At 41.1% G+C, this 22559-nt stretch overlaps 1 protein-coding gene across 1 annotated transcript; it reads left to right on the top strand.

Annotated features, from left to right (window-relative positions):
- Nucleotides 1-2539: 2539 nt before the first annotated feature.
- EIF3B (eukaryotic translation initiation factor 3 subunit B) lies at nucleotides 2540-22463 on the top strand. The gene is made up of 19 exons (XM_054842371.1): nucleotides 2540-3367; nucleotides 8806-8998; nucleotides 10323-10442; nucleotides 10533-10590; nucleotides 11249-11377; nucleotides 12420-12577; nucleotides 13503-13634; nucleotides 13733-13799; nucleotides 14368-14414; nucleotides 15230-15440; nucleotides 16018-16090; nucleotides 16568-16690; nucleotides 17148-17226; nucleotides 18085-18223; nucleotides 18893-19018; nucleotides 19509-19586; nucleotides 19986-20094; nucleotides 20621-20738; nucleotides 21884-22463. Exons 1-18 carry the CDS (start codon nucleotides 2857-2859, stop codon nucleotides 20722-20724), a joined length of 2457 nt encoding a protein of 818 aa, XP_054698346.1. The 5' UTR covers nucleotides 2540-2856; the 3' UTR covers nucleotides 20725-20738; nucleotides 21884-22463.
- The last annotated feature ends 96 nt before the right edge of the window (nucleotides 22464-22559 follow it).

The raw sequence follows: 22559 nt of genomic DNA, 5'->3' as shown, positions 1-22559 counted from the left end.
GTCCACAGGAGGAGTCTTGAAGAAAAACACTGTGAAAAATAATTCAGTTGCAGAAATAATTTTTGAAGAGGGCCAGAAAGATTGTGCTTGACATAAGTTATTGAACCCTTCCATATTTGTGGTAAATGCGGCAAAAGCTTCTAGAAAACCCATAGCATACAGAAACTATAATCAAGAGAGTGAGTACGTGTCAGTAGGTTCCAGGTAACAAATGTAATGCAAAAGTACGTGACTACCTGAGGCCCCGGCCTTTCAGTGCATCATTCTGTGCACGTTCTATAAGTATTAGATACAATTTCATACAGACCATAAGAGCTTGCTTACTCTTTCAGAATTCAGTTTAGGAAACAGTGCTGGCAGCTCCACCATTCTCAGTTCACTTGCACTCAGTAAAATTCATGAGGCATTGCTGGTTTGACAGTTGTGTTACAAAAAGCCATTCCTGCTAGATCTCTTTCCCAAAATTTCCCATTGATTAGGAGTTTTGCATGTGGAATTACTTACAGGAACAGGCTCATACTGCCAGTGCCAAAATCTCTGGTTTAAAAAGTTGTTCCACTCACCTTTGGATTGCTGAGTAAGGACTGGAAGACAAAGAATAACAGTGAGATAGTAGCACAGGGACTGAAGGGAAATTTCAATAGAAGAAAGGAAAGGGGGAAGGAAGGAAGCAAGAGACGATAAATCAAAAGTTGCTGTAAAGTAAGGGAAGGTGCAAATAGCAGACTGTGCAAAGATAGGAAAGGAGGATCCAACATTTAGATTCAGTGTTTAACCAAAGTGATTGTAAAAGTAGTAGTTAGTTTGCAAACAGGAAGAAAGGTAACACGCAAAAACCGCATATTCCAACAGCACAGACAATGCAAGTGGTCAAACACTGGTGGGAGCAACCGCGGACGTGCTGCTGAAGAGCACCCAGCTGTGACCATAGATTGAACCTCACATTTGGAAAAACTTATCGTTGTGATGGCAGGAGAGGTAATGGCATTTTCTTTACGCTTCAGTGTGTCAATGCTGCTGCAAACCAGCAAGTCAAAGTCTGGTGAACTACCACGATGTAACGAGGGAAAAAACAAACCTGCAGAAAGTGCCAGTCATCATTTCCACTCATAAGCATCGCCCATAGCTTCCATCCGGAGTTGACAGGCTCAACCAACTGAATTTGAACGGAGTTAGGATGCCATCTTGTGACTAGCTGATAAATTACAGAACTGGGGTTTCTTGGCTTCATTGCTTAAATATCTTCTCTCAGGATTTTATCAAAACATGAAAGATATTGCAATACAAGATAGGGTCTAAATTTAAAGTGCTAAGTACAATACCTGTTCTGCTCTTCTCATTAATTTTTTATGCTGGCATTCTTATTCTGTATGATTTGATTGAAAACACTGGGCTAAAAAAAACCCAAAAAGTCCTACACAAAATGCAAGCATTCATCTTGGAAATGAACACAGATGAACTATTCCTCAAGAGCTGTTCTCATCTTTTTCCTCTAAATTGAGGAAAGCATCCAAGACAAATCCTAGATTCCCTTTGCCACTTTGAATATATCATATTAGCACCCATGCTGAAAAAAAAGACACTCTACATATTGTTGGATCAGGCTGAGGTGCCCTGGACAGAAGGTAATGGTTTCATTGATAAAGAGAGGTCAGCTCTCTCAGAAAGTTGGCCATGTTGGTAGCCTGTGTGACAGAACCTTACCAGTTTAAGTCACACTAAGATGTTAGGATTACGCAAGGTAACACCTCAGATCACTGGAAAACACTAGGGAGGGATATTAGTCTTGTCCTGCTGCCTGTACCGAAAGATCACCACGCTGAGTCAGGCTCGCTGCCCCCCCAGAAGGTTTCTCCCGCTAACCGGGGTGTCACAGCGATGGTGTGGGACAGCGAGCATTGTTTTTTACCTCACAGAAAACGTTACTTAAAACCCACAAAAGTCCTGTAGAGACTATTACGACGCTCGGAGACGACCTGGCATATTGAACCCACCGTGGCTGGCTGTGAGCCAGCAAGTCGCTCCGGCCGCTCGAGGGCCGCCGGCCTGGCTGCCCCCACCCCGCCCCGCCGGCAGCCCCAGCCCGCCACCTCGCCTGACCGGCCGGGGCCCTCGCGGGGCCGATGTGGCGGCTCTCGTCGGTCCGTACCACCGACGGGAGGGTGCCGCTGCCGCTCGTGTGCTCGTCGCGCCAAAACACAAACGCGCCGGCGTAGCACTGCGCTACTCCCCCTCTATACGAGCTTGGTAGAGCCCGCACGGGCACCGCCAGCCTTCGGGCGAGCGCATGGTGGAAGGTTTGTAGGGGGGAGGCGGGCAGGTTTCGCGTTAGTGCGCTGTCCTGTCGCCTCCCGCCTAGCACTGGACAGGGAAATTTGCTGAGCTGCCGAAAACGCAGGAAGGCTTCACTCTACGTCAGCGCAGTTAAATGTCCCGGCGCCTTCCACTTTTCGCTTCCAGAAAAATGGTTCGGCCGAACCCCACCTCAGTACACTGGAAGAAGGCGCCATCTTGGGCTCGGCCACAGCGAGGCACGAAATGGGGGGAGCCACGGCTGCTGCGGGGTGAGAAGGAACGGAAGCCGCCGCCGGTTGAGCGAGGAACGGGGCGACGAAGGGGACGGCAGCCGCTTCTCAGCGGAGCGGGGAGAAAGCGGCGGTAGGCGGAAGCTCCGGCGGGGCAAAGTTCTCCGTCCCCCCGCCCGCCCCGCGCCAGTTGGTCGGCGCCGCCGCGCGGGGCCCGCTGGGCCTGGCGCACATGGCCCGGCGGTAGGAGCCTCCCCGCCCCTCCCCCGCTCCTTTCCCTGTCGCGCTCGAGCTGGGAGCGCGCGGCCGGCCCGGCCCGCACCGACCCCCCATGCAGGACACCGAGGAGAGCCCGGCGGCCGCCGCGCCGCCCGACGCCCAGGGGCCCGGGGAGGAGCCCGAGCAGACGGACGGGCCCCCGGCGCCGGCGGAGCCGCAGCAGCAGGAGGAGGAGGAAGAAGAAGAAGAAGGAGAGGGGCAGGAAGAAGGCGAGTCTGAGGCGCCGCCGGGGCCCCCTGAGCCGCCGCCGCCCGCCGCCGAGGAGCCTGTCGCCGCCGCCGAGTCCGAGCAGCCTCAGCCGCCCCAGCCGCCCTCGTCTCAGCCGCCGTCCGGCCGCGAAAGCCCCGAGAAGGCGGAGGCCGAGCCCGAGCCGTCCGCCGGGGCCGACCCCGAGGCTGAGCTAGCGGCGGAGGCCAAGACCGAGCCGGCGGAGGCCGAGCCGCCGGCCGAGCCTGGCGAAGCGCAGGAGAATGGGGAGGGCGCGCCCGCCGCCCCGGTCGAGCCCGAGGACGAGATTTCCTTCAGTGACCCCGAAGACTTCGTGGACGACATCAGCGACGAAGGTGCGGGCTTGGGCCGACGGCGGGGAGCGGGCGGCGGCGCTGGCGGGAGGGCGGCCGGCGCTTGGGCCTGCTCAGGCCGGCTGTGAGGGGAAGGGAGGGGCCGCGGGGAGGCAGGAGAGCTCCGGCGTGGGCCCCGGGCCTGCCCGCCGCGAAGGAGCGCTGGGGAGGCCGCGACTGCTCCGGGCCGAGCCGGCTGGTGCTGCGCAGTCGTGTCAGGGGCGCGGGCAGCGGGCGCCTCGGCGGTGCCTGGTGGTCCCATCCCGGGAGAGTGCGTGGGGAACCGGGTCTGCTGCTGGGAAACGCTCCGCTCCTCCCAGTCCCTGTGGGCCTGGCAGCTGGCTCTTCCCGTGCGTGCCGTGGCGGCCTCTGCGGCGTGGTTGTGGACTGCTCGTGATGCTAAGTACACGTCTTCGTCGTGGCGGTGTTTCTTAACCTTCTGGTGTATCTGTGCACGGTACGATACCGTTTAATTGCTGTTCTTAAATTTCCTATTGAACCTCAAGTATTGATCTGTGGGCTACCCTCACAAAGTGAAATCATCAACTTGCGTGCTTTCCGTTTACCTCTGTTAGTTAAAGTTAAATGTAAAACCAGAACTTTTAAATTGTTGACCAGATCAACAATTGTCAAATCTAGACAAACGAAATTTAATCGGTTTATTTTTTCCATCTGTGCAGAGTGAAATCTATAGATAAACAGTATGGGTTTGAGAAGAGTTACTGCTCGTGAAGATGTGATGTGGGGTACTTTGTGACAGAAAATATGGAAGACTATTTCTGGCAGTTGAAAATTCAAACTGAGACTCTTTTAAAAAAGTATTGGGTATTGACTGTCTTAAAATGGCTAAGCCATTGTGTAACTGTGTAGACCACCAAAGGAATACCTAATTTTGGCATACAGGAGTTAGAACTCCATTTTAGTATTTTTTTCAGATAAATCTTGCTAGATAAACCATCCCAGTTCTTGAATAGCAAAAGTACTTGTTTTGCCAGTACTTGTTCTAGCATATGTGCTGTTGTAGAGTCTGACATATGTGTGTCCTACATGTTGTAGGGTCTTACGTTACCTGTATCAAAACTGGAAAAATGGTTCTTAAAGCATGTGATTGTAGGTCAGTCAATTATTCCAACTGGCAGTGGAGTACAGGTGATATATGTACCTTCTAGTGTTCCAGTCCTGTGTTTAGCTTAATAAACCTGCAGCAAAATACCTTAGATTAAGACAGTTTGCTGTTCTCAATTTAGTAGTCTGTATAGCTCTTTGAACTTGCACGTTTGCTTCTTAAAGAGAGTTTGGCAAAATTGTCTGCAAGTATGTAGTTGGATTCTTTTTGTCCAGTCAAGTGTTTGCTTGATACACTTCGTCTACATCTAGGATTATTATCTGAAATTCTGTCTTTCTTCAGAAAGTAGGCATATTTTCCATCCTCACCTATGTTATTAAGGATTACTTAGGTTAACTTCTCAGCTGTATGAATAATACAGTGTTAGTAGCTGAATTACTGTGTTTAAGTTTAGTCACTCTCGCTGGTCTGGCTTTCCATCTGTGTGTTACTTCTTGAGCTCCCTTATTCCTTTCCCCTTATCCTGATGGCTCCCCAAGGAGAAGTGCAGTTCGTCAGTGTCACTGAGCCAAGGCTATTCCAATGCTGGTGGTAACATTACATCTTCAGGAACACCTTTGAGATGGACCAGCTTTAGGATTGGACCATCTCAGATGCATTACTTCAACCTTTTTTTTCCTCCAGAATGGTGTTGGCATGGCAGAACAGCTGATCAAAGTTCAAGCAGGAGAAGGGATGTTGGATAACCACTTAGAAGCAGTGAAGCTGTAGTTCAGATAATGACAGTGGTCAGTAAAATACTGCCAGCTGGAGATAGCTGTGTACCCACCACACCCCGCTTTTCTTGTGGGTGGAATAAGAGCTGGCTAAACCAGCTTCTTACCCTTTGAAGATTCCTTTGTTCACAATTTTGAATTTAAGGTAGAGGAAGGGTACAACGTAGGTATTCGTTACAGTTTTGATTCAATACAGGGTATTGTGTTCTTACACATGAATCTAAATACGCGTTCCTTGGTTTGTCTGTAGGCCTACAAAGTCTTTGTGAGAAGTGGTTATGAAAAAATGACTAATAGAGCCTAAAAAATTACTCTTGTGTGTGCATTTTTAGTGGGGCTTTTGCTTTTTCTTTTTTTTTTCTTCTTGTAAGCTTCTGTGGAAATGTTATTGTGGGACATGCTTTCATTTTATATGCAGGGAAAAACTAAAATATGGGATTATAGGATAAATAAGAATTTTACGTGTGATTTTAGTAATATCAGATTTTTAAATTCCTCCTTTCAATCCTTATAATTTTTGTAGGCATAGCAGACACTTCATTGCACGTGCCCTGAATTCTAGGCAAGTGATTACCTACCCACAACTTCAGTGTATTGTCAGCTACCTGGAGAACAGCTCACTCCTGAAAGAGTATCTTAAGATCCGGTATACACTATGAAGTTATCTTGCAGCAGTCATCTGTGTTCTTTTCTTCTGGTTCTGTAACAGTTTGAGTCAGCTTTCAGCTTTGTAGGAAAAACTTAAAGAAGGAGAGGCAGGTGGTCCAAAATACCTTCATAGTAACTTAAAGCACTTTTAGTCTGCGTGGTAGAATACTGTCTATAGAGTGATTACTGATAGCCACTGCTGAACTTTTGAAAGAAGTCAGGTTCTTGCTGTAGGTTCCATTTTCCTTCTACTTCTTTGCCTACTATCTTTTCCAGATAGTGCTCTTAAGTTGTCATCGTTTGTGATTGTGCTTATTGGGACTGGTGCCTCTTGTCTTCCTGTCAAGTTTTTTTGATCATCCTCTGCGATCTGTATGGTTTTGTGTTATCAGAATATCTCTTCTTAACTCTCATTCTTTATGAACTTTTCCTGTGCTTGACTTTTTCTTTTCCCAATTTTCAGTTTTCTGCTCCCCATTAAGGGCTCTCTTCTAACTTGTTTCTTAAATACTCACTTCTAGCAAGTCTTCCTGCTCTTCACTAACTAATCTTTGCGTTGTACGCTGTTCACTGAATGCTTGACTTGCTCTGAAGCGTAAATGTGGTCTTAGCCATTTTTGAATAGTTGTTACAAACTAGTAAATAGTTGCTATAAATGGGAGAAGTTTGTGGGTATAATTTAAAGTATGTGGAGTAAGTAAAATGACATAACATGGAGGATTATTCCTCTAACCTCTTCAGCTTTCTTTAGTTGCTACCATTAATAGTAGGTTTTCACAATTTCTGGGTCTTTGTTTTTATTACACAAGTTAGCATCTTTTAACTTTTTATTTGTAGTTCCTACATGCACATGGAGAGCATCTTTTTGAGTAATAAATACTACAAACAACATCATTCTGTGAGTACTACATAATCTTGGTGGTGATAGCATCTGTCTATGCATAAGCATTTGTGAAGCATATTGTCCCAAATCAATGAAAAGCTTCACATACAATAACCTGTTGAAGCTTAAAGTTATAGAAGGCCAAGGTTTTTTGGTAGTTTGAAATTCAAAGTAAGCATATTTCTTCACTGCTAGAGATCTTTTCAGTGCTATTTCTGAGCAGAATAATTTCTAGAATTCCAAAATGAGCAAAAATCTGTAAAAATGTCTTCAAAGTATCAACAAATCTAAGACTCTATTTCATTTGTTCTCATTTTTAAATGTTTCTACATGTGTTTGGATTTTTTTTTTTCCCCTGGCTTGTGAGTGCTGTATATAGTCTGACTCTCCAAATTTTACCTTTATATTCTAGTTCAGGAGTATAGTGGCATGCACTTATTTTCTGTCTAGTCTTGCATTTTATAGTGATCTTCACATAAGCTTAAAAATTGCTGCAGATATGCATGTATATTTCTCGTATTTATATGGCACGTGTGAAACTTTGCCATTCATTTCAGCACAATTGGCTTTTTTTGTTAGAGGAATGTCTGTTCTGGTCCATTTAAGTACACAAAACTAAAAATGTCAATAAACCAGAAATAATCTGCCACTTCTTACTGTGATGTTTCTTTAGAATACAACAATGCAATCATCTTAACAGGTTGCAGGGGCATGAGTGATTACACCATGAAACAATCAGTAATGTGGACAAGAATTAAAAGTTTATGTTTGAACAGGATAGCTAGGGATACGGTGGAATTTTATTCCTGGAAAGCTTTAAAAATAACCTTAGCTTAAAGTTATTTGAGAGATCGTTTGGATGTCCTTGTCTTAAGTGATTCTATTTCAATCCATTGAAGATTGCTACAGGTCAGTACGTTTCTGTAGTTAGGTAATGTTAGTTTGAGAAGTGTGTTTGAATTTGTCCATTACCAATGGGGTTTAGTGGGTGGATACAGAACAAGCTGATAGAATTGACTTGAGGAATAGGTTAAAGTTAGATATGTCTAGAACTGTACAAAATGTATGTCTAGAAGCCTATCACATAAAAGTAACACAGTATTGTTGTTGAAGCTCCTGATTTTGTGCATATCACAGGTGTACTTTGTACCTTTTAACTGTTTTCATCCCAGTGGGCAGTATGCAAGCCACAGCTGGAGAGTTACAGTCATTCTGAACGTTCTCCCTTCTGTATAAGGGGAACTTCAACAATACTGTAAACAATATCTTCCCAGTAGAAAGAAGCTTGAAGCTGACAGTGCAGGGACTGAACAAACCTTCCCACCAGCAAGTACTCTCAAAATTTGTAAGATGATATAGGAAAGGGGAATTAGTATGGCTGACGAATATCCGGAGTATGAAAAGGTGTGTGCTTGTCTTCATTTGCTGCATGCTTAAATAAGGCTTTAAGTGTCTTGCCTTAGACCTTCATTTTTGTGTTTAATTAAAGGTTTAGACAGAGTGTGAGTTCTGAAACATAATTACAGTGATGCGAAGACATGCAGAGCTTCCAGTATGGCAGATAGTTTTGAGTTACACTAAAACTCATGTAATTTGGGAGGGAACATGTTACATTTCTTTTTATCAAAGTCATCCAGTTATAATTCGAGCAAGGCTACAAATCAGAGCTTGGGTAGTAAATCTTATAGTTGCCTGCTCTATCATCAATTTTGAGGACTTTGTGAGCCAGCTCCAACTCCTGAAACATGCTAATTGAGGATGTCAATACTTGCACTATGTAAGGTATTTCTTTAAGAAAGACTTCAAAAGTTAGCTGCTTGCCGTTTGTCAAGAAACTGCGTAATCATGCCTCTTAGCAAGGAAGTACTGTTGGAGTGTTGTGTATTCACTTCAGTTGTTTCTCTGATAAAATGTTCATTCACTACCAGGTTTCTTAAATGATTCTTGAAATTTCCTGAAATTTGAAGTCTTCCTGTTCTCTTACTGTCACTATTCTTTTCACTTTTCTGTCTTCTTCCTTGATGACGTAGACAGGTGCCTCAGTTTCTTATATGCTTTTTCTTTGCAGAATTACTTGGTGATGTACTGAAAGATCAGCCGCAGGAAGCAGATGGAATTGACTCAGTAATCGTCGTGGATAATGTTCCTCAGGTTGGACCAGACCGACTAGAGAAACTGAAGAATGTCATCCACAAAATATTTTCCAAGTTTGGTAAAATTATCAATGAATTTTATCCAGAAGCAGATGGAAAGACAAAAGGGTAAGTCATGATAATTCCTACAGGAAATAGGATTGAAACACTGCTCTGACTTACCCTTGATTATTAGTGTCAATACTTTATGGCCAATTTTTATGGTGACCTCATAGTCATGCTCATCACTTTCATCTGCTTTAGTCTGTACAATTCTCACATCTAGTCTCAGTGACAAACAGAAGTTCCCAAGGGAACTGAGAAGCTTAATAGCTCATTAAGCTACTCTGTGTGTGTGTGTGTTAATTATGGAAGCAGTTTAGCTGGGTTTGGAAGACATTTCTGTGCAGTGCTAAATGAGGTTTTTTTGTTAATTTTCTGCTGTGGCTATTAAATGGGTTAAAGGTCCATTTTAGTTAAAAATAGCAGTGGAGGTACTGTTTATTGCAAAGTGGACTGTCAGTATTCGGTCTCTGGTTGTGAGTGCTTATGCTTAAATTAGTGACTCCAACTTTTTTTAAGTTCAGCGAGCCCTTCCCAGGACCTTTTTTCTCTTTGCCAACTTCTGATCACTGTTTCTGGTTAGTTGCAGCATCTGAAATGGAGAAGAAATGATCAAGTCCAAAGGGAGAGGGCAAGGGAAAGAAAGTTTTAAGGAGAGAAACTGGGCAAAAATCAATCTGATGAATATGAGGTTTTACTGATTCTTGTTACTGTGGTTGGAGTAACATATGTTCCTGAGTTTGGGAGGAATCCATAGTTTAGAAAGCATAAAGTGGGTTTTCTGGAGTGGAGGGATTGTTGATTCTATAAGGTCAGTGTGAGAAGCATGAGAAAATTATTCTGTCTGTCTGTGCTCATGCCTGTCTTTGAGGCAGTGTCTGACAGTCTGCAGGATACTGTTAATTTTAAGTCTGCTGGGCTACAAGCTAGATTGTAGTAGTGGCAAGAAGGAAGTTGCATTGAATTCAACATAATTGAAAAACAAGAGTGGTGCTTTGGGATGCCTATGACAGCAAGATTTACAATTTCTAAACATGATCTGTCATTCAGCTGGAAAGAGCTGCATACTTAACCTGCCCGTTACTAGCTCTCATTGTTGTTCTGTGTTGCATTGAACTTGCATTCATCGCTTAGTCTAGCCCATTTACAGAAAGGATATCCGTTTAATTCAGGTCAAGCCCATACAGCTAAAAACTGCATACGTGTCTGTGGCCAAAATGGAGATTAATTGCTTTTGACCCTAACTGGTTAGGGGACAACACAAGAAGTTGTTTTGTAGATGGTCTGTACCGAGTTCTTAGTTCATCCTCATTGTTTCTTTTTTATTTTTTTTTTATTATGAGCCTGTTAGGTAGTTAACGATAACTTCCTACTTTTGCCTTCATTATAGGTACATCTTTCTGGAGTACATGTCTCCTTCTCATGCAGTGGATGCTGTGAAGAATGCAGATGGATACAAACTGGATAAACAGCACACTTTCAGAGTCAACCTTTTCACAGACTTTGATAAGTGAGTGCAGCTATCATGTGTATCTGTAGATTTTGGGATTCTAATCAAGAGTGCCTGCACGGTGTATAACCAATCAAATTGCTCTTTCAGGTACATGACAATCAGTGATGAATGGGAAATCCCTGAGAAGCAGCCATTTAAGGATTTGGTAAGGATTTTTTGGAAAAGTGGAAAGAATATTCAGCATAATATGAAATGATTACTTCATTGCTGGAGTCTTCATATGGAAATAGAAACGATGTGTTAATAGTGTTGTCGTAAGTAGCAGTAGTGATCGTGTGCTCCTGTGCCTTCGTTCTCACTGTTGTAAAGTGACAGAAAGTACTTGGTGGTTCTGCTTAGTAGTTCCGCATAGGGTAAAACTTAAACTTTACTTAAAAAGTAAATAATTTTGCGCAAGTTATTTAAAAATAGAATTTTGAAAGCATCATCTTATATTTTTAAATGTTTCAGGCAAAGTTCTGTGTTACTCCTGGCTTTGTAAACAGTCCTGTGGAGGAAGGGATAGTTTTAAAAAAAACAACCACCAAACTCCAAAAAACTCCTTAAGTTATTTTAGTCAAGCGGTGTTAAACATAATCAAACCACCTTGAAGGTCCACCTTCTTGGTCTGTTCTCTTAGCCTCCAGTAACCAGTAATTTGAATTACTTAATTTCACTTTAAAAACTTGTTTGCAATGATAAGACTCCAAAGTTGCACACTCTTTGTAAGACCAACTTCCACATGCCAGGTAGATGCTAATTTTGGAAATTTGTTGGTTTAGCCTTTGACTCACTAATAATCTTTTTGCTTCTGTTTTTCTTAGGGGAATCTCCGATACTGGTTGGAAGATCCTGATTGTAGGGATCAGTACAGTGTGATCTTTGAGTCAGGAGACCGGACCTCCATTTTTTGGAATGATATCAAGGAACCTGTTCAAATTGAGGACAGAGCAGTGAGTGTCCTGGAAGTGCTGTACATTGCAGATACACTGTCAGTCTCATTCATTTTATGACATTTCAGGTTTTTCCTATTTTTTAAAAAAGATTTTTTTTTGTCCCCATTACTGAAATACTTTTTTTTCTTCCTTTTGAAGAGGAGTGGTGAAATTACATCCTTTAGAATTAGACTTAGCTGCTTAGGTAAAAAAAATGTGGAGTTAACTTGTTTGTGGTGGTCTTTTTTTTTTAATATATATATATATAACTAGTCCATGATGTCTATTAATTTCCTTCATCTGTATATTATAGGTGATTCAGAAAGACCTGAAAATGCAAAGTCAGAGTTTGAGGAGTACTATTCATTAGAACTGAGTATGTGCTTAAGTATGCTGCTTCTGATCACTTCTTGCTTTTTTGCTGACTGCAGAGGTGCTGAAGAGGAATAGCTGGTTTGGTAATAGCATATAAAGCGGAGAGTTAGTCTGCTGCAGGCAGCTGACTTGCTGAGAACTGTTGGTACCCAGAAGCATTTTCTTTAATAACCATTATGCATCACAGTAGGAAGAAGTTGGCTCTGTGATGATGAGTAATTTTGCTGATCACCATGGTCACTAGCTGTGGTCTGTATTGCTGAAACCTCTCTAACGTAGCTGAAGGTCAAGAGCTGTATTGTTGTTAAGAAATTTGAAATACTTTCCCTTACTTCTGAGAAGAGTATGTTCTTACCAGGGCTGAAAGACAACAAGGAAACCCAAGCCTGTTAGGTGGGTTTAATTGTTACTATGCAAAGGTTGTCACTGTACCTGGAAAATGTTTTTGGTGATCACTAAGTTGAAAAGGTGTCAATTGACAGTTTTCAACCTGAAGAAAAAAGAACTGCACATTATGTGCATGAAATTAAACTCCACAACTAGTTCAAGATATCATTAATTCGGAGATCTTCACTTAGTCGATGGATTTGCAAAATGTGATGCTACAAGCCATGCATTATTCTTTCCCCTTTAGGAATCCAGCATTAAATTAAACCTTTGTGTATACTTTTTTTTTTAAATCCAGCGGTGGACAGAAACCTATGTACGTTGGTCCCCAAAGGGCACCTACTTGGCTACCTTCCACCAGAGAGGCATCGCACTTTGGGGTGGAGAGAAATTCAAGCAGATTCAGAGGTTTAGTCACCAGGGGGTGCAGCTTATTGACTTCTCGCCCTGTGAAAGGTATGGAGTATGACATTGGTTTGGGCTAAGGGATCAAAAGCGTGAAGCACACACATTCTGGCTGCTGTGCTTTGAAATCTCATGTGGTTGGGGTCTTCCGTTCTCCTTTGCCTTTGAAAGTACTGCTTGTCATGCATAAATCCTTCTTAGAATGAGTGAAACTCTACCTGGCTTTTCATCGACTTCAGGAAAGATACTCAACATAATCTGGAATAATTGGTCTACAAAACTGAGCTGACAAGTTTCCTCAAAGGCATTACTGTCCCAAGGCAGAAGACCATATTTTTTCCTCTTCAGTTGGATGGGATGTCTGTAGTGTTAGATTTCTAGTTCTCTGAATTTCAGATGAGTAACATCCTTCTAATCTGTAGTACAGAAATTAATTCCTTAAGCTTTCTTCAATGTTAGAGGTCTTTAGAGAAGGCTAAAATAATTTCTGGACTGAGATGCATCTTGTTTTGCTAGTTTTTAAGTAACGTATTTAGAAGCAATTAGGTTTTATGTTTTATTGTATTAAAGAGAGATTATTTATCTTTAAATGGAGAAGGAAGTCTAGCATGCCTATAGTTCACGTTGGCTAAGGTCAATGGATTTGTATTTGGTTCAAAACCAGTGATGATCTCGTGGCAAAACAATATAGTAGGTAACAGTGTATTTGGTGAGTTCCCCTCTCTTGTAACATCAATATGGGAAGACTTACACATAAATCTAGAGTCTTTTCAGCCAGAGGGATGCCAGGGAAATAGTGTCTTATAAGCTTTTTCCTCCTTTATCATACTGTTCTGATTTTTCCTTCCTCTCCAAAAAGTCCCATTAGAGAAACTGCTGTTTGAAAGTGCATTGTATTTAAATATTATGTGGATGAAAGCCTGCTTGTACTGACATAATAGATGAAGTTTGGATAGTGAATTTATATCTTTTGTAGGTATTTAGTGACCTTCAGCCCTTTGATGGACACACAGGATGACCCTCAGGCTATTATCATCTGGGATATTCTGACTGGGCAAAAGAAGCGAGGATTCCACTGTGAAAACTCGGCTCACTGGCCTATTTTTAAGTAGGTTGAGAAACAGAATTAGAGAGTAGTAGTCCCAGACTTTGCCTAATAAAAAGGCAGTTCCTATCTAACATTCTTTTTTCTTTTTATTTGCTTAGATGGAGTCATGATGGTAAATTCTTTGCTCGAATGACTTCAGATACCCTCAGCATCTATGAAACACCTGTAAGTTCTTGCTTTTTTTGCATAATGCTTATTGCATTACAATGTCAGTCTTTCCTATGGTATTTATTTTAAAGTATACATTTTAATAATACACTCTAGAACTGGGCTTGAAAGAGGAGGAAATCCATTTGCTCTTGTCTTGTTCTTTCCTGGGTGAAAAACTTTAGCTGAGTCTGACAGTAAATTTCACACCACACTTCTAGAAGAAGTAGACAGCTCAATATGCTACTTATAAGAGTCAATAGGATCAAGGTTATGTGATGCCTCCCAGCTCTCAGTAGCCGGTGAGTGCCAAAGTACTCAAAACACACTATAAATTGCAGCCTAATCTAGTCTATTTTGCATTTTCATTATAATTCAGGCTGCTGTACTCATTAATTCTGTACAGCAATTCTTGTTTTATTTATAATTGTGGTATACATATGTTCATAATAAAAAATAGGGATACAGGATCTCTGAAAACTGTGCACAATTTCCCAGTTTGCACTTTAACAATAAGAGTAGAAGGTGCGGGTGTAAATACAAGAATGTTACTAACTTGAAAATTCACACCTCTCTCTTCTTCTAGTCTATGGGTTTGTTGGACAAGAAGAGCTTGAAAATCACTGGGATAAGGTGAGTCTATTCCTTTGTAAAGATAACTGCTCTCTTGAGTTGGAATCTTTATGTCTGGGGGTTTGTTATGGTGAGAGGAATCTTTAGACTATTGACTAGAGAAAATGGCCTCACGTGCTGAAGTGGTCAAATTAGACAAACTGGCGAAAAGGAATGGAAAATTCTCCATTTATTGATGTCCACGGTTGATAGCTTGTATGCTTTGAAATCCTCTTTGTGGTACTGCTCAATCCAGGGTCTAGCTGAGGAGTCCTCTTCCTTGTCTACAAAACCAAACTGGAATGCAGTTTTTTAGGGAATATCTCCCTAACAAGATTTGTATGCTGACTTAAGTGTGCTGTATGCTGCCTGTTGGCAGGGAACGGGTTTGAGTTTGTGCGTGTCTGCACAATAGACACTGACTTCTGTGACAGGTACCTCTTTCTGAAGCAACAAGAAAAGTGTACTCAGGTGCAAGAAGACTGTCTCCAGTGTAATTTAATAGCGGTTCTTTTCTCATTGATTTAATCAGCCTATTTCTTAGATCTTTTGTGGTTACACTGTGTGTAACCTGTAACCTGTTCTCTTTAGTGAAATGTACTGTTTTGATAACATTGGTCATATAGCAAGTTTAAATAGTAGTTTTTTAAACATCTGTTTCGGTATGATATGTGTAAGGTTATTAAATTGTCTTCAGTTGCTTGTCTGTATCTGTCTTTATTAATTGAGAGCTGATACTTGTCTGCAACATTCAGATACAACAATGAAAATGGTTTCTGCCTGTAGTATCTCTAACTAAAAATTAAAGTGGCATATTTTTAACTTTCTTCCTGTAGAGACTTCTCATGGTCTCCAGGTGGTAACATAATTGCTTTCTGGGTGCCTGAGGACAAAGACATCCCAGCAAGAGTGACTTTGATGCAGCTGCCTTCTAGACAAGAAATTCGTGTGCGGAATTTGTTCAATGTCGTAGATTGTAAACTACACTGGCAGAAGAACGGGGATTACCTGTGTGTGAAGGTGGACAGGACTCCCAAAGGCACACAAGTACGTGGATTCTGATTGTATGCATAAAATCTGGTTCTATCTCATGCTGACGCCTCATTTTCTTACAGTACTGTCCTTTAATATAGACAGTGTAAATTATGTGATGGCAAAGCTATTTTTCATTTTTTCCATTTGCATTTGAGGCATGTGGGGAGCAAAATGTATGTAATGTTTGCGTCCAAGATTTGCTTTGACTTGAGTGGCATCTTGGACTTGGGTGAGAGCTATATGCCTCACCTCTTTTCCTACTCACAGTTAAGCAGTTGTAGAACAACCCATAGGTCATGCTGCGCAATGTGCCATATGTCTGTTTTAATTAAAATTTCATAACAGTCTGAAAAGAAATAGACACTTCTGTACAATTCTTCAGTTATTCTTTATCACAACAGAAAAATTCAGAATGTGTTGAGTAATGAGTCATACTGTATTTCTCTGCTCTCATTAAAGAAACAAATCTTGACTCTGTCTCTCATCCTGTGTCCTGACAACTAATTGTGTAGCTGTCCTATGCCTAGCGATAAAATTATTTGCTCTACTGCTTCTGTGCTGGATAATGAGCTGATCTTGGCCTTTACAGGGAGTAGTGACCAACTTTGAAATATTCCGAATGAGAGAGAAACAGGTGCCAGTGGATGTGGTGGAAATGAAAGGTAATGCCAAGTATTTACTTACTTTGGATCTTTAACTTTTTTGAGGAGACACGCATGTTAGAAATTCCATCAACATGTGACATAATTAGGAAGTTAGCTCTTTTGAGAGGAGCTAACATATTCATGTTGCAGAGCTGCTCCTGTAAAAATGCGAAATCAAGACTTTTGTTGCTATTCATGCTTGTGACTTGAAAAATTACAGAACTGAAAATCTTACTAATAAAGATGGTAGGGCTGATAATGAGTGTATTCTATAGAAGATGAGAGACTTTGGAGCTATTGTTTGACAGTTCTCATAATTCCCTGCATTTGCTTTATCAACCTGTGTTGTAAAAGGTAGTCTGTATGGCAAAGTCTGTTAACTGATGGGTTCCCTTTCTTCAGCGTCTTGGTTTTCTTTGGTAACTGCTTGAAATCAAAGCTTTGTATTGTCTTTTGACAGAGTTTTCACACACACACACTTTTTTCTTTTTCCAGAAAGCATCATAGCCTTTGCTTGGGAACCAAACGGAAGCAAGTTTGCTGTGTTGCATGGTGAAACTCCACGAATCTCAGTTTCCTTTTACCATGTTAAAAACAATGGGAAAATAGAACTCATAAGTAAGTGACTGAAAAACAAGTGAAAGGTGTAGATACTAAGCATTTCACATGGCAATAGATGCAGTAAATTCAAAATTGTGGCTGTTTGTGGTGGATAGTGTGGCAATAGGTGCTGTGCCTGACATTGTATTATAGAAATCTAATTTTCTGGTGGCAGCTAAACTGTTTTCACTTTGACTCAGTCCAGGGTGTGGGAATAAAATGCCTACAAGCCAGAATAATTTTGTGGCCTTGTGAAGTTCATGCTAAGTGATAGCACAGATTTGGTTCACTTCAGATAAAAAATTATTCCCAATTAGGTTTTGGGGTCTTCTGATATCCTTCTCTTCTTTCCCCTGCTAGCTTTGGATGTTCTGGTGTGCTGGGTTTTGTCTTTGGAAGTGTAGAGTTAAGGACTGTTAGGACATGATGGCATTGGACTGAGATCTTTTTCTGAATTTGTCTTGTTTCTTTCCAGAAACGTTTGACAAACAGCAGGCAAACACGATATTCTGGAGTCCTCAAGGGCAATTTGTAGTGTTGGCTGGCCTCAGAAGGTGAGTATTGTACGTTACTGAACACCACATTCATTTTCAGGAGGAAAAAGATTAGAGTATCTCCTCAGGAAATGTTTGGTATCTCCATGAATGTTGCATTGTTGCATAATCCTGACACAGCTTTGCAGAAGCAAAGGAGAAGTGATGCAAGTTCATGATGTAGCTTTGTCCTTTGTAACTTCTACTTGCTATTTTTGCCACATCAAATGAAGAATGCATTTTTCAACAGAAAAGTAGGTATTTAGAAACACTTTTCAGCTGTTCAAGTTAAATACTGACTCAACTAATCCAGGTTGCACAAGTTTGTGGCTCTCACAATGCATTTGTTTTTGTCACAGCCTTGTGCCTTCTCATGGGCCATACGTCTTAATGACAAAGCTGTTTTGTAAAAGAGTTATCAAGAAAGCTTCACTTTAGAGCAAGTGAAAATGGTTTTTATTAACCGGTTGAGTAGTAATTGCCTTTACATGCTTTCAGACAAGCACTGCTGTTCATCTTAAATCTTTTTTTTTTTTTTTCTTTAATCTTGTCTTTACTACTTAAATATGTCTAAGCATATGCTTGTTAAACTTTGGCTGTAACTTGCCTGTAGAATGTTTTCACTGTGACTTTAAGAACAGAAATAACATGGGTTAAGGATCACTGAACATAGAAACAAAAGCCTCATTCTTACTTGGATTTTTGTTTTTATTCATCACGTTGCTTTCTAGCCACAGAGACTGATATGAGCCTGTCTCTTGGTTTCTGTGAAAATTTATCTTTGTAGTAAGGACTTGTAAAGATGCAGCTTGTGAAATGCTTTTAAAAAAACAGGCTATACTAGTGTGTAAAACAAATTGTCTTGTTTTGTCTTGACAGCATGAATGGTGCCTTAGCATTTGTTGATACATCTGACTGCACCATGATGAATATTGCCGAACACTATACAGCTTCAGATGTGGAATGGGATCCTACAGGCAGATACATTGTGACTTCTGTGTCTTGGTGGAGCCACAAGGTACTAATGCTTGCAGTTTGGTGGCTTGCTTTTTTTTTTTTTATTATTTTCTTCCTCTCTCCCTTCTCTTCCAGCGGTATTGGAAAGGGCTATTTGTTAGGAAGAGAAAATGGACACCTGTCACTGGTCATAGGACTTAAAACCTGCACCACAGTTTTCTGCATTAATTTCTGAACATCAGTATTTATTTGGGCCGCTAGCTTCACCAGCTGTCCAAAATAAGTTCTGGAAGGGCGGTTCGTGAGTCTAAACTAAGTGCCCTTTTTATGAGTTTTCACTATGTCTTTAGCAATTTGAAGCTTGATCTCCTTGTGCTCCACACAGAACAGCAGGATTTATTGCACCTGTCTTTACTTTTACATGGTTCCAGCCACTGCACTGTAATCTTCTCCTGTACAAGTATAGAATCTGACATTTAGGAATATGATAGACTGGCTTAGTTTCAAGCTGTTGTCACCCTCCAGAAGGTAACTTCTCGTACAGCTTCAGTGAAACAGATATTTTGCTGAGTAATTTGACTTGTGCAAGGAAGACACTAACAAAAAGAGCACCTTGGTTCTGTTGATAAATGGTGCTGATTTTATAAAAAAAGACCCTTAAGACATGGAGTGGGGACTGCACTGTTAAGTTATAACTTACCTTGACTGAGATGGTGCACTGCTCTTCCAGGTGGACAATGCATATTGGTTATGGACCTTCCAAGGCCGTCTGCTTCAGAAAAACAATAAAGACAGGTTCTGTCAGCTGCTCTGGAGACCACGACCAGCTACCTTGCTCAGTGAGGATCAGATAAAGGTAGGGTATTCCACTGACTGACTCTGCTGACATTGATTTGGTGTATAAGCATACGTGGTTTACTCCCTCTTCTTGAGGATAAGGCTTGAACTGTTAGAGTTACGCAAATGCCTTTTGTCCTGAATTTGTGAAAAAAAGATATTGCTGTAGGGGACCTCACTTCTGGGAATGACTGTAAATATTAACTTCTTTAAGCTCAGAATAGAAATGGTTATCAGTTGTTCTTACAGTTAGGGTACAGTGAAAGGATATAAAGAGTGATGAAATTGAATTGTCTAGACTTCACTAATTCCGTGTGTGCAGAAGCATTTATGTGATCTGTAAGCCAGGAAGAACAAACAATATTATAGTGAAGGGAAATTGCCTAAGAGAGAGATGTTTTTAAAAAATGCATAGCCTGCTTAGGCCTACTGAAGGAGTTCTTACAGAATATGATGGTTGTGATTGCTAGTCTGATGTCCTAGTTGAAATAAAATTCCCTGTTTTACAGCAAATTAAGAAGGACCTGAAGAAATACTCCAAGATATTTGAGCAGAAGGATCGCCTGAGCCAGTCCAAAGCTTCAAAGGCAAGACATTTTTGGAATATAATAATGTAGACAAAACTCTTGTAACCTGTCCTTAGTTATTTTGTAATGGTGGTATATAAGTTAAATTTTTTCTATAACAAACATCTGTGTTTGAATCCAGATGGTTAGAGTTGGTTCCAATAGGTAGTTCAGATAGATGCTACTAAACTGACATTCTTAGTGAGTTGCTGCATTAGCCAGTCTCTAAATTAAGAAAAGCTCTAATTTTAAAAAAAACCTCACCAAAACAACTTTTTGATTACATAAGAGAAAGATCTTTTTTTCTTTTAAGTCAGTAGAAAGTATGTTCGTGAGAAAAAAGTTTGATTTGCTAACAAATGCATCACATGTGGATTTGATTTATTGGGGAGGTTTAATGACCTCTTCCTGCCTCTGTAGGAGCTAGTGGAAAGGAGACGTACAATGATGGAAGAGTTCAGAAAGTACCGCAAGATGGCACAAGAGTTGTACATGGAGCAGAGGAACGAGCGTTTAGAGCTTCGAGGAGGTAAGCCACACACAATACTTGTAAAGGCTTGCTGCTAGGTAACTGCTGCTTCTTACCACATAACTACCCTGTTCTGGAGACTCATCCACTACGTCTCTTCCCTCTGTTTCCTTCCAAAGCTAGTCCCTTCTTCTCTGAAGGTTATTTATACTTTTTATCCTGAGTCAAAACAGGATTTTTTTTTTCTTAAGGGAGAAAGCTCGCATATTGCTGCCTGCCAGATTTTGATACCTGTGTTTTACCTCACTTCTTTACGCTTCAACGCAAGCATTGCCTTGACCGTGAGATGGGACTGTGAACAGATTTGGGTGTTGCATTTAACCAGAAAATCCACAAAAGCCCCTTGGTGGGAGACAGTAATGCCTTGGTTGTCATTTCATGAATTTAGCATGTATTCGTTACGATTTAAAGCACCAAATACCTCTTGTTTCACTGCTGGTATAAGGACTGTTTCTGCCAAGAGCATCAAATCTTTCCACTGCTGCCGTGTTTGATACCTTCAGTGTTAATGTTTTCTCTGTTCCAGGGGTAGACACAGATGAGCTGGACAGCAATGTCGATGACTGGGAGGAGGAGACTGTTGAATTTTTTATCAATGAAGAAATTATTACCCTTGCAGAACCAGAGTAATTAATAAAACTGTGGTAAGATAGCATACCTCTCAGTAGAGAGAAACTTTTTCTGTCAGCTATTACTATAGATTCAATAATTTGCTTGAGAAAGTTCAGTCTGTTGCGTGAGTGAATGTGTTGTTTTCTGAGTTGGTTTGTTTTCTCTGTGGCTAGAGGGCACAAAAGCTTTTTTAAAAGTAATTGCAGATGGTCAGATTTGAGTTGTGCTGAGCAGAATACTGTGTATGTCCTGTCTTGGCAGAGTGATCAAACCTACAGCAGAGTCAGGATCAATTTCTAAACACAGTGTACTGCACACTGTGTAAATTCTGTCAGTAGGAGGAATTGTAGTTAGTATGAGAGAGAAATTTTGCCTTTTGGAAGAATTGCATATTAGTTCAAGACTGGACAGAGTTTAAATACTGTATTAAAAATTTTAAGGCAAGTTGACTGTGGGCTGATTATACTTTGAGTAGATGTTTAAATATCTACAAGAACTCTGCTATCACTTTCTAGAAATGTTTGGTAGAATTCAGGTAGTGGCAGATTCTTATGTACTGACAGTCACTGCTTGTTGCTGAAATCTTTCATTTAATCCAGTGCTTTTCCCAGTTCCTTTTTGTGAACTCATATTATATATTTGTATGTTGAAAATAGAGGCTACTTTCAGCCCCTGTTGTAGGAAATGTCCTTTAGGGAGCTTGACATTGTTGTATTGAGGAAGGAAAAAGTATTTTGATAGTGAAGGTGCTCACATAGGACTTAAAACCTGGGATGGGTTCCTGCTCTGTCATGCTTAGGACTCCACTTAAGGAAGAGGAAGGGGGAGACTGGAAGTATGGCTTTTGCAGCTGTAAGTCACCCTACAGCTCTTCAGCATCCAGATACTAAGGAGTTCAAGTAAAATATGACCAATACACCTCTTTGACCTGTAGAAAAAATAATAGCCTTGATACCATTGAATATATTTGGATCTGGCTTATCTGTGACCCATACATGGGAGATCCTTTTATGGAAGGAAGAGGGATAGAACCTAGTGTAATAATTCAAACAAACCAGTTTAAGAACAGGAGAAACACATGCTTGTGTAGGCTTTCACCAGCTAGCATCTGTGGTGAGGTTGAGCTCTTTGTATAAAGGCACAGTAACTAACTCGCCTCTTTTTTCCTTTTCTGCAGCACCACCATATCTCGTGCTGAAAAGAAGATCATTCATTTTCAGAAAGCCTACATCAACTTTGGAATTTTTAATCCATATTCTTGCACTCTGGAAGGGTGGATGCACCGGATTTTCTCCATTCTGACACATTGTAGTGCCTTTAAGTCTTGCTGCCTGCCGCAGTGACATTAACTAGAAAGGCGCTGCTTTTAAATTTTTATTATCTTTTTTTTTTTTTAGGGTTTAATTCTTTTTTTTTTTTCCTTTTTAAATCCACTACTACCAGTATTTACTTCCTGACTCCCATGCAGTACTTACCAACTGGCAGTTTTTGACCATTGCCAGTGAGGTGAGATTCATCAGTGCACCTCTGTCTTACACACATGCACGATGTTTCTGTTTCAGGACTCTTTCTATGTCCCGAGTGCATGGACAGATGTTCATTTTGTTTGGGGAAAAGTCAACAGAACCATTTTTCGTATGATGTGTTTTAGTGTGCTGAAGCAGCACTACAGTGGGCTATATCCTCCTCCTTTCAGATTGCGAAAGGATGTCTCCCTCAGAGCTGAATATGGAAATAAAAGCAGACCTATACTAAAACCAGGCTGGCTACGCGTTGTTTGTAGGGAATCTTTCCCTGAATGATGAAAGTCAAACATACCCACAGTAATAAGAGTGTGTTTGCTACATTGACTA

The sequence above is a fragment of the Grus americana genome, chromosome 15 (genome assembly GCF_028858705.1).
Source record: "Grus americana isolate bGruAme1 chromosome 15, bGruAme1.mat, whole genome shotgun sequence".
Classification (NCBI taxonomy): Eukaryota; Metazoa; Chordata; class Aves; order Gruiformes; family Gruidae; genus Grus; species Grus americana.
Note: the sequence above shows the minus strand (reverse complement) of the source record. Positions and strands in the feature narration are given on the sequence as shown.

What these genes read in the sequence shown, in the direction of transcription:
- EIF3B (XM_054842371.1), top strand. Translation starts at nt 2,857, where the DNA reads ATGCAGGACACCGAGGAGAGCCCGGCGGCCGCCGCGCCGCCCGACGCC. An exon ending in AGCAGCCATTTAAGGATTTG is followed by an intron (nt 10,591 to 11,248) that starts GTAAGGATTTTT and finishes TGTTTTTCTTAG; the next exon opens with GGGAATCTCCGATACTGGTT. An exon ending in GCTCACTGGCCTATTTTTAA is followed by an intron (nt 13,635 to 13,732) that starts GTAGGTTGAGAA and finishes TTATTTGCTTAG; the next exon opens with ATGGAGTCATGATGGTAAAT.